Here is a 12398-nt window from a genome sequence, read left to right as displayed (position 1 = left end):
ATTGAATTGCCTTTTTTTTTTTTTTTTTTTTTTTTTTTTTTTTTTTAGATTAATTATGTCCAATGTTTGGCAGAACTCTATTTAAGTTGTTGAAATGTTTTCTCATCTGTTTAAACATGTCACTATGCTAAATGTTTTACTCATATATTGAACAATGATGTTATTCTCAATGTTTGGCAGGACTGTATTTAAATTGTTGACATAATTTTCATCTGTGTTAAACCATTGTTAAACACATGTCATTGTGATATTGAATAGTGAGCTTGACGTTGATTATCATGCCTGCACTTAAACATACACTATTTAATTTACACAACATCCCTTGACTCCTGCTTAATTGAGCATGTGTGAGCATTTCACATGCACCATTCAGAATTTACACCACATCCCTTGACTCCAGGGTAACAGAGCACAGGTGTTGTCTTTTCCTGCTCTCACCGTCACGGGATAACGTGCACGTTGCAGGCACGTCAATCTGTCATTAAATACAGGCCTTTGTCTCCAGCCTCAGTACTGCATCAGACTGAGAACTGGAAGAGACGTGCATCCACCAGATCGTGGTAAGCTCACATTTTAAAGTGCTCTTATCTTTTGATTAGCCCACCTCTAGAAGCTCTTCGCTTCTTAAAACCTTCCTTTTCACTTATGTTGCAGTAAATCATCCGACTGGCTCATAAAGATTAACCCTTGGAAATTATTCCCTGACCTCCAAGATTCTTATATCTTTTGAGGTACGTCTCATTAACTTTGAAAAGCACTGTCTATGCTCGAATTTTCACTTTTAAATAGACTGACCTCCTCTTTAACCTCCGCTTCTGTAGTAATGATTAATTAGCCTTCGTTATTTTATGGTTTGGCTAAATAAATGCCAGAAGTGTTTATCGCTGTGACTTGCTTTCATTTTAAGGCTTGCCCCAGGATTTTCAACATGTTTAAATAACTTTGAATAGCATTGCCTATGCGCGGAGGTCTTCACCTCTAATTAGACTTAACCTTGGCATTTTCAGTAAATGATTAATTATATATTTCCATTCCTTGTTGGTTTGGTTAAATAAATGCCAGAATTGTTTACCGTTGTGACTTGCTTTCATTTAAGGCTTGTCTCAATAAATACCATGTTTCACAGCTCCGTGATTAACTTGCGCTTTAAGCTATCACAACCTTGGGAGTTCTATAAACCATATTATCACCCCATAGGTCTAAATCGTTTTTTGCTGGACTAAGAAACCCAACGCATGCGCAGTGATTCATGACCCTCTGCTCAGGGTAAGCACCACTACCTAATGGAACATCCATTTATTTTCTGTTCTTTTAAACACACACCCCCAAATCAGCTTTTCATTTTATTCCATAGGCTACACACCTACCCCCCTGTCCCGAGGAAGACCCGGCGTGACGCGTATTAAATATTGCGCTTTACATAGGGTCGAAACGTCGACGCATACTATGAGTCTACACAACGCTTCAGTTCAAAAATTAACTTACACATGATGATGAAGCATATGTGATCAATCATATGGACATAATCAAAATTTGTATCCCCCCTAAAATAACCTTTTTGTGATTTCTCTATCATACTACAGTGTATCGTCTGTACTTACCACTACATGTCACTCTTTCTTCACAAATCTGTCAATTGTATAACTGTAGCCTTGTTTATTTGTCATTTCCTTTTTTCTAAAAATAATACTGATTGAAAAATTTAGCTTGGGTGTGTTTTGTTATATTTACTTATGGATATGTGTTACATGTAATGTATTTATACTGTGAACACCCAAAAGCAATTGAAACTTCCCCGACAGAACCGTTTTTGAGGTTACATGCAAATTTATTTCACATTCAACGGTAATATGCAGCTCGAGTCTGTTGCAAAATTGAGGATGGCATAGCTGTACTGTATTCTAGCAGACAAAAATTATTTAGTAATCGCTGACCTCACATCATTCTAAGATGTCCACCAGTTGTCATTAAGTACCACTGAAAGATAAGATTTTATTTAGCTTTCCCATTTCCCTACTTCATCAAAATTACATTTCTTGTGGAACAGCCATACTAAGCATTTTTTTTCGGGACAACCGACATTACATAAGAGCGCACAACGGAGGAAAGAACAAGACGGAATAGACTCCGTGCGCGAGCAAAAGAGACGCCGTGCGCCAGCAAAATATCCAGTCGGGGTGGGCGAGCTGCAAAGGAGACAGGGAGGGAACAAACAAGCCTCACTCCAAATAAAAAGCAAGCGTTTAACATAAAGTGTGATGCGCGCCAATGAAAAGCATGGGTGGAGCTTTGACTCCACTGCCGAAAGCAACCAGACGACAATAGATCTCGCAGAGAGAGCAGCTCGCAGAGAGAGCAGCGCATGCGCTGCAACGCTAGGCGAGACCTAAAAATGCGCTGCAACGCTAGGCGAGACCTAAAAAAAGGAAGCGAAGCCTACAAGAGCTAAGCAATTAAAAAATTGCAAACAAAATCAACTCATGGTTTTCTGTGGGTGGGCTGTAACCTGCAAAATTATAAGGAATATTTCTCTCAGCACAGTGCATGTGATCTGTAGGCAAAACATAAAATTGACAAAATGGAGCACCTATGTAAACCCAGGAGTTGAGTTTCAATGTACACATTATATTGGAAACGTCTCAACTTTGGGACTTAGTATTTATGTATATTCCTATTTTTCAATATATTACTTTGTACTGACACTACAGGTTGTACTAACAATACCCCCTACTAATGTAACATTTCTTTTTCTCCAATTTGGATAACATAAAGTGTCATAAATAATTAACATAACCTGCTCAGATAACTCTAGCATATTCATTTGTTTAAAGCCCTTAAGTACACTTTAATATTATACATCATTCAGTTATCCCAGCATTCACATTTTCAATGGTACCTTGGCACAAAACTTTAAATTCACCTTTGGTATGTCAATATGGATTACTATTCAGTTAATTGGGCACAGCCACCAATAAATCTCATTTCTGGGCACACCTCTAACCACAGGAGCTGTCTCCACGTTGCTACTTCAAATCGGTTTATATTGCACCTGAAAAGAGCAGGAGGGACCATTACCTGTGAAGACACAGTTGCTGATGAAAGGACGAGGTCTGCTCAACTCACAACTAGACTACGTAACAATGAATAGTGGGAACAAGAAGATGGGATGATCTGGTTTAACCTTGGATGCTCAGAACCTAGATGTGGTTGAGCAGGAAACTAGCAAGAAATGCACTGTTGAAGCATGTGAAGAAATCAGATATTCAAAATTTCACCTCATGAGGCGCTACTGGTCTTGTAACATTAAAGCTTTCTTCAACATCTGGTACACCAACATATATGTTGAGATATCTGTAATATAAAACAAAACTGAACTTAAACCTTAATTAAATGATCGATTAAAATAGTAATATGTGCTCCAGAATAAAAAATTCTACAAGGTGTTATGACAGTCTTACCACAGACATACAATAAATTCCTAACAAAAAAACAAAAATATTAATGCGTAATCATAAATTAACTATTACTATATAAATTAAAGTGTTTACTAAAGGGTTTCTTACACTTTTTATTGATTTATCCCTATTTTACTTTGATAGACTTTTCTCTACTGCATTCACAGCTCGCTTTCTCCTATGTATCGTTTTTGTTACTGCCTCTAAAAATCATGACCAACCAAGTAGCATGGTTTTATAAATAGGGTAGACATAATCGCAATAGGGGTACATTACAACTTTAAGGAAATTATGACATGAAATTGATAACAACCTTTTACCACTATTTGACTCTAGATTTAATAAGAGATTCCCTATTCATCATATTTTTAAGTTGCAGTTCACATTAATTTATCAATATATATCAGACAATATCTAAATCAATTTCAATGATTTTCATCATAAAGGAAACATCCGTAGAAAACTGGTCTCAAGTAAAAATATAATAAGCATTAAAAACTCCTATCCAAGCATACTAACCACTCATCTTCCATCCAACAGACTTGAAGTAAAACTTCTAAAGATAATGTTATATTTTATTTCATTATCAATTATGCATTTAAGTATACCAACTTCTCTTCGTTCAGCTAATATTTTAAGAAGTTATCGACCAAGTACACATCATTTTTGGTGTTTTTTGTCATAGACGTCATTGGATCATTACATATTAGTGTGGCTGTATATGTTTTTACAATATTCATCCAAACGGACGCTTCTGAAAATTTACAATAATAAAATTAAGTAATCTCTTATCATTAAAAAATATTATTAATTTTCTTTCTAATTTCTCAGTCACCTTACAATCCTTGTTTTAATCAAGGTTCTGGGTTATGTCACTAAATTTTATAGATTCAGTGTTTCATGAAAATGGGGTTGTAACCATCCAACTACCCTAAAAACAGATGCACAAACACAAAGACTATTGCAACTTCTAGTCTGATGAGGTATTAGATCAAACTATTTTGCCACTGAGAGTGACCAACCTATAAACCAACATAGTCCCATAAGAGATGTAATCATTCTTGCGTTCAGCAACTTCTATTTAGTTCATTAGAAGTGAACACAATTTTAAGGTAAGATAGCCTTAATAAATAAGATCAACTTTAGGATTTAGTATAGACTAAGTTACAATGAATAGGTCTATAATTATTTTTCAAAGTAAAGTCGACTATTTAAATCGGTTTACGATTTTAGATTTCTAGATTTATATATTAAGTCAATTAGTCAATGATTCATCATTTCACTGTAATGATTGACGAGTTACCTGGGTAACCGCATCCATTCCTTCAGTCTTTATTTTATGATTTCAACTGTCATTTTTCAATACCACTTTTTTACTACAGAGGCTGAAAATGGGACATGTCAACATTTATATGAGTTATAATGTATATTAAGAAAAGTGTTAGTAGTACTGCTCTTCATTTTAGGCATGGAGTTCGCCTCCCGGTAAGGTTTTCAAGAAATAATTTTATTCCCAACTCCCTTTTGTATATGACATTCAGGAAGTCACTAATAGTGATTAAGAATCACATTCAGGTCTCTATTTAATTATTTTATAGGTGCGCAGCAGAGATAATACTCTTATCTTGTCGCTGAACCTCATTTCATTGTTGCATCTGCATGCACTGCTTTTCTGTCTTTTTTTCCAATGATATTGCAGCTGGTAGATACATTTTCATATCATCAAGAAGACCCCATTTTTAGATAAACACACTAAATGGAACCTGTACATTAAAGGAAATTGTTTATTCTGTTAACCTTTTATTAAATCTAATGTATTAAATATAACATCAATCCAGGTAATCCGATTATCGTCTTACCCAACATTAATAACGGAGACATTGCTTCTTTAAAAAAACGTATTTTTATTTGAAGCTTGATATATTGAAGAGGCCTGTGACCTTTTTATTATAGTATCCCATTTTTGTTTACAGTATTTGGTCAACTCTTTATTAGGGAGCAAATTGAATGGGGAATTTCGCCTTTTATGTTATAAAGTAGTTTTGCTCTACACTCTGCACTACAGGCGCCATATTTTCTATGGTCTTTTATCCGCCCTAGACCCCACATTTCAGTATTGAGGAATGTGTTATCAACATTAAGGATATTGTTACGTAAAACGACTAAATGTAAAAACTGCTACAATGCTTTATCTGTCTTTCACTTCTTTGCTTTGTGGTTCCAGTAGGTGTTCTCCAAGTTGAAGTTTAGCTTTTTCTAAGCTATCCTCACCATATTTTTATGTTAGATTCTAAAGATTAGTATGATTGTCAGTATCTCTGTGCGTTTTCATACTCCTCCCTCACTGACCAATTCTAACAAATATGTAGAAATTGAACATAGGGTAAATTTAATCTAAGACTATGTTTACGGACTCTACCAAACTGGAGTAACGTGTTACAGTCAGTTTCCTTTGTATAAAAAGCAATTTTCGGTATTCGAAAGTACAAAAATTCAATACATTGCAAACTTTATTTAATTTAAAATTTACAAAAAAATTAAGACAATATCATTTATGAACCCAATGCCATTTTTATGGATTTGTCAAAAGAATTGGAGTAATGCTAGATATATTACAAAACTGCAACATAAAGTTGAGCTACGCTGGGGGCAAAGGTAGCACCCATGCGTGTTCCTTTATTTATTGTTGCTATTATTAAACATAAATTTTTTTCCATTAAAACCAATTTTTCACATTCTAAAATAAAATCTTTATATTATTTCAAAAGTTCTGGTCATTAATTTATACCCGACACTACTGAGCAGTAAGGGGGGATTATTTTTATGTACCTTATGTAGGGCATATATTTTTGGAATTAGTGGCTTTTTATTTGGGAGGAATTCTCCGTTTTTTTCACCAACCCATTCATTGTCTGTTACCGACTACTAGATCTTCAATTAGTTTTTTCATTCTTGTTTTTGGATCTTTGTCTAAGTAGTGTATTATTATGTGTATCCTGTAACAATTTGATAACTTATTCTTCATATTTAAGGTCGTCTACAAGGCCCAGATTCCACCTTTAAGTACCTATTCATCTGTTAAATCTATATTTTGCTGTATAGATTTTAGGGTTTCATATTCTGTTTTCGGTACACTGTAACTAAATTTTATATGGCTTACTCATCTTCCCTTATAATTTAACACAGATTTTGGTTTGGGGGAATAGAATCTAGATATAGCTCTTAAGTCGATAACAACACAAACATACGTATGTCTTTGCCCCTAAAACAATAAATAGAGTTAAAAAAAACACTTTAAACATCTTTTCCTGAACAATTTTTTTATCTCTAAATGGGTTTGAAACTGCACTACAGAACAATCCCGTCTCAGGAACCTTCATTACTTCAACATGTTACATTTTGCTAGACAGATTTATTATTTGTGCTTTTACATTTGTATTTAAGTCCAGTTTCGATCCAGTCTTGGTCTCAATCCTTCCCTTGTTGGTTCCTAGTCTTCACTTCCTCTCAGGGCCTCGGTTGCCTGTCTCTAAAAGAAACTTATTTTGCTATAGTATTCATTAGCTTGAAAACTATCTACTTCTACTGCTAGTGTAGATGTCCCTGGCAGTTCTCCATCTTGTTCTTTCAAACTATTTGAGCTCTCTGAAAAAATAACCCGTCTTTTTGTACTTTTTCATAACGTCAATCTGTTTCTTTCCTAGTTATTCTTCTTCCTGAGAGCGATCCTGTAATAAATTGTGACACTTTCACATTTTGTTATAACTAGACACATTTCTTTTAAATTTTGGAATGATTTTCTAATGAGGTCTTCAAAATGTTAATCTCTTCTCTTCTATTTTCTTCCACATAAGACAGGGTGCTTCTAATGCAGGCACTTACACTGGGACGCTATGATACCATGTGCCCACCTTATCCACCATAGATCAGCAGAAGATGCACTGTTTTTTTTTCTCCTTTTCAAGCCCATTGTAGGCTGGATGCAGCATTTGAGGTATCAGTCATTACAAGTGTCTACCGGTTGATGAAAGTTACTTTTGTCCTTTTTTTTTTTTGCCATCCCCTGACCCACCGAGACACAAGCCAATGTACCTTCTGATTTCCATACCTGGGACAGAAAATTGCTGGACGCCTCCCTACTCACCAGGGTCTCACTCTCCAGAATGCTTGTGCCCTAGCAGCCCATCCAACATTCCAAAGCAGCAGTCATCCTTTTGACTCCCTTTAGTGTCTAAAGTTTGCCCAGAACAACCCATTGTTAACCCTTGTACAGTTTGCCTACCACTCCCAGTAAGTCTCTTCAAGGGGTTGAAAAAGGGACATATACTACATGGACAGCTTACATTACTTATCTATTACAGCCAGAGGGAATAGCCATTGCCATTAACGGTTCATAAATGCCCAGTTACAGCTACTGTTATGGGCATTTACTTCCCTTGTGCTACAATGCATGAGTGATCCACCACAAACACTGAGCCGCTTTCACTTCTGCACATTTGTAGCACCCATCAGTAACTTTTAGTGTTTATATTCTGCTAATATATAATTGGGTGCAAATCATTCCAAGTACAAGATTTCCAACTATTAGGATGACGTGTCATTTATTTTTTTGGCAATACTATCAATGTAATGCAAATATGAGATAACTGATACCGTTGAGAAGTGGATTAATTTCGGGCTCACATCATACACATTATAAGTCCCCGAAGGCAACCAAGTTTTCGTTTTGGGTATTTCTAAAACCAGCAAGAGGACAGCAGTCACTCCTGCCCTTTTCTCTTCCAGAAGTACCTCAAAAGTCACCCCTCTTGCCAGTTCCTTAACAAGCCCCTAATACATCGGATACAAACTCGCTGTGTTTTCAATAAAATAATTTAAAGTATTCTACTTTGTATGCTACTGATTGTTAAACATAGACAAGTTTTTTTGTAGGTATTATCAAGTTTTATGTGAAGCACCCTAATTTCCTATAGTCCAAGTGCTCTATATAAGAACAATAAATAAATAGAGACTTTTAGATGGTAAGCTAGGAGGCAGGTTCCCTCCAGATCTCCTGAGCCTACTTGAGATGACTTTGCATGACTAGTGACACTTTTAGTGAGAGTGCTGTCTCAGCCAGCAAAGTAACAGATTTCCTAATTATACATTAGGGGTGATGGGGTCTCAAGATCTTGGCAATGACAATACTATAAGTACCTGGTTGTGTGCAGGTCCTTATGGTCACCACTACTGAGCTCTGGACTAGCATTTTTATCAGTATCCCGCATCTCTAGGTGACCATTATTGTGAAGCGAAGGCCTTGTGAATTGTTCATCCCTCGGTAAACTGATTTAGCAGAGAATGATGTTACAACTGGTTGCTAGATTGGGACTAGCTTGCCAGTTGAATTGCGATGATTGTTGATTATATTAGCTCCATATTCTCAGGGTCTGCAATGAGGAATCTGGGAACTGCTTTGCGACCAAAGGAGTGGACACAGGGGGTGCTAAGAGCATCCAAGAAGGAGTCTGAGCTGAGTGTTGATCACTGTATGGTGGCAATACCCGCAGCCAAATCTTGGGAGACTCCGGAAGGACTGGCCAGCTACTCCTGGTCTGGATGGCTGGATAAATTCGTCATGATGTAAAGAAAATTAAATTGATGAGCATGACAGTAAAAGTTCCAATCCACATTTTAGCAGAACAAATGGAAACAGGCTAGGCCAGCCATGGCATACATGAAGAGTGGAGCATGTTGACTAAGATCCATTAATGCATAAGAGCTACCAGTTCCCAATACACTTTACTTAACTATTTATGAGGAGTTTGCAATCTCACCATTGGGTAACATAATAATCCCATAATAAGAATGAGAGAGCTACACAGATTTAAAAGGGGGCTAATGGGAATACTGAAATCGGCAATCAGAAGCACCAAAAGATTGATCTTGGCTGTGGAGCCTTGAATGCCCAGTCTAAGCAAACTGCCATGGACATAAAAGAGCATGTTTAGTGGTGGAGTAGAACCATCAAGAACTGCTGTCTCACTGCACTCTTTCAGATATAAATGTGTGGCTATTATTGGAAAGGTTGTCTCACATGTGTTTTCATGGCATCAAAAACAATAGTCTTGTGTTAGGGGATAGAACAGCCACTTTTAACACACTCCCTGGTCATTTAATGGCAAAGAGGGCCGATGAGATCCAAGAATAGAGTGATTATACTGGACCTTTGGATGGCTCTAGGTAACTGGAGGGGATTAAGAGGTCTGGGGCCACTCTCCATTACTTTATCACAAGATACCCTTTTGTCCAGCGGATCTACAGGAGCTTATGCAAGATTTCCTGACAGGGAGTAAAAGAAACATAGGAGGTGTGGTAAACATTTAAAGGGTAGATAACTCTACCTCTCCAAAGGGTTCTTTTTTATATGAGGGAGGGTTTGGTAGAAGGGTGATTAAAAAGCAGAAACATTGCACCTAATAGAGGCCATAATAGACCCTATGAGTACATAAAATTAGTGTTGAAGGGTCAGAAATGTACAGGCACAGCTAGATCACTAGAATAGGGATTGCAAGATAACCCAGGACCGCTGGGTCTCTCAGTTACAACTAGTCAACGGACACTGGCCTAAGTCTGAGTTGTAGCTGCCTCAACTAGCTAAACCTAATCATACAAAGTGACGAAGTGTGCATTAAATAACCATAAGGCACTTGGGTAAGGAGCCATTCTTTCTGTATTGCTGTAGAGACAAGGATCAGAGCAAACTCCCCACTCCTCAGCTGAGGAAACCTCATTCAACATGTACCATTTGCACCACAGAATGCTGAGAGATTTCACTTCTTTCAAGGTGGTAAAAGGTTCATATTTCAATCACTGTTATGGTACAATTGGCACAATTCAGTTACCTTGCATGTAGAACAGAAATTAGAAATGCTGGATAAGGATATTGCTAAATGAGGTTTCTCTGTCACCAAGCAGCCACATTCCCACAATTTCCCCCTATAGCAATGAAGCAAAGTCAGTAGTGGAGGTATTTCATTAATGCTTTTCACAAACATCTACATTAATGTGCTCCATACACTGTGTGATATTCATGTTAAAGTTGACCATAGTTCACGAAGGGCTCAATATAAAATGGCTTATGTTAGTTGTAATGCTTTTTGTCTGCTGGGGTTTTTCCTCTTTCTCCTTTAAAGGAGCCAAGCCGCACAAGTCAACAATAATTCAAATGTATCACATTGTTTTAGTTCCTGTGTGAATGTTTATCTGTTTATGTTCCATAGAGAGCAGAATAAGGAGTCCTGCACCTGTAAGTGGGAATTTTCTGATCGAACCGTATCATCCTGATGTAGATCTCCAGCTGAAGGTCATTCAGCAGAGACTCTTAAACTTACCAAAGAAGAGATGATTTTATTATGCATTGCTGAGTTAGCCAGTTCATGTGCCCTTTCCACAAAGGAGAAGCTTTCTTTGCCCTTGTCCTCTTCACCCTTGCCCGAATTAACTAGGCAGACTCCCTTCTTATTTACTTGACCAAATAATTGTTTTAATTCTGCCTTTAGACGTTTTACTTGGGGACACCTTCTGTCTGACTTCTCACCAATTTCCTTATTCTTCTAGCTCAGTATAGTAGGGAGCTTCCCTTCATGGGAAAGGAGTCTGCTTTGATTTACTTTATGACATATTTAAACAGTTTGTCTCTGCATTTGGGATTCTGAATGGATTTGGACCATACCGACTAATACATTCATGTACTGATTATTAATTTTCAATTGATTTGAATTTGTAACTTTACTAATCTTCAAATAAACTTTCATGATTTGCAAATCTTCCACTCTCTTTCATTATTATTGGGCCAAATGTTCTTCATGATATTTAAATGTATTTATTGTGTTGGGGTATGCCTCAGTCCGCGACTGAAGGTCTATCCGCTTAAGTGCAGCTTGTATTTCAGTTTGGACCAATGATCTGCTAGGAGCAAATCTGCCGCAAAACCAGAATTTGAGATTACAAAAAAAAAATGTAAAAGCTTGAGACTCCTTCTACTCAACAAATACCATAGACCAAACAAGGCTACGTACTTTAAATACCACATGGGGTCGGCATCACTGGTCACTTTTTCATTAGCCTTCATGATTTTCTTTATCTAAAAAAAGAGAAAAAAAGAGCCTTGTTAGAAGAAAGGGGTTGAATTGAATCACTGACTGACCAACAACTCTTCCATGTGTGATTATAAAGACACCTACCTCCACATTGATGAAATAGTTGAAGGAGTCTATGTGCTGTTTCACAAGACCTTTCACCTGAAGTTAAAGCAGAAAATGAAAATTATTTTTACGAGGTAGAGGCTCTACAAATACACATAAATCTCAGCATTTTCTTAAAAAGAAGACGTGAAAATCTTCGCAAATTAAGTAAATCAGCACATTCCTCAAAAGCTAATTTTTCAGGCACATAACACCAAAGTCATGCAAAAGAGCTGTTTTTGTCATTGAAATACGCAGCAAAAGTAAATCATCAACAAGAAGTCCAACCTACAAATAGTTTGTGTATAATGTTAACAATCTGTTATTTACTTCACCATACAATTTAAATAAATGAATATTGCTTCGTAAGCACTCCTGAGGCGGAAGCCGGGAGGTCTGTCTGTCCTGTATCTTTCGAAAATACTTTGTTTCGCTGATTTTAAACTGTGCACTTTCACCCTGAGCACCCACTCACCTGTTGCCTAGGGAAAGCGCTAAGCTCCACTCTGCCATTTCGAGCGTTGTCACTGGGAGGAACGCGCTGAGCCCTTCGCGTGCGCCGATACTGCGACACGCCTCCAGAGAGGACACGCCCACTTAGGCCACGCCCCCTTCTCGCCGCCTACATAAACGCGCCGACTGACAAGCGCGCCATTACTTCGTAAGCACTCCTGAGGCGGAAGCCGGGAGGTCTGTCTGTCCTGTATCTTTCGAAAAT

General features: G+C 37.2%; 1 protein-coding gene across 1 annotated transcript in view; it reads right to left on the bottom strand.

The window, feature by feature from the left end:
- The window catches only part of POLR3B (RNA polymerase III subunit B), a 1087861-nt gene that overhangs the window by 863726 nt on the left and 211737 nt on the right, over nucleotides 1-12398 (bottom strand). The window contains exons 3-5 of the mRNA XM_085652533.1: nucleotides 11681-11737; nucleotides 11516-11580; nucleotides 3276-3351 (exon numbers count right to left, since the gene is read on the bottom strand). Of these exons, the coding sequence (XP_085508659.1) occupies nucleotides 3276-3351; nucleotides 11516-11580; nucleotides 11681-11737 (198 nt within the window). The remainder of the gene's footprint in view (nucleotides 1-3275; nucleotides 3352-11515; nucleotides 11581-11680; nucleotides 11738-12398) is intronic.

This window comes from Triturus cristatus, chromosome 4_1 (assembly GCF_964204655.1).
Source record: "Triturus cristatus chromosome 4_1, aTriCri1.1, whole genome shotgun sequence".
NCBI lineage: Eukaryota > Metazoa > Chordata > Amphibia > Caudata > Salamandridae > Triturus > Triturus cristatus.
This window is presented reverse-complemented; position numbering and strand designations above follow the sequence as displayed.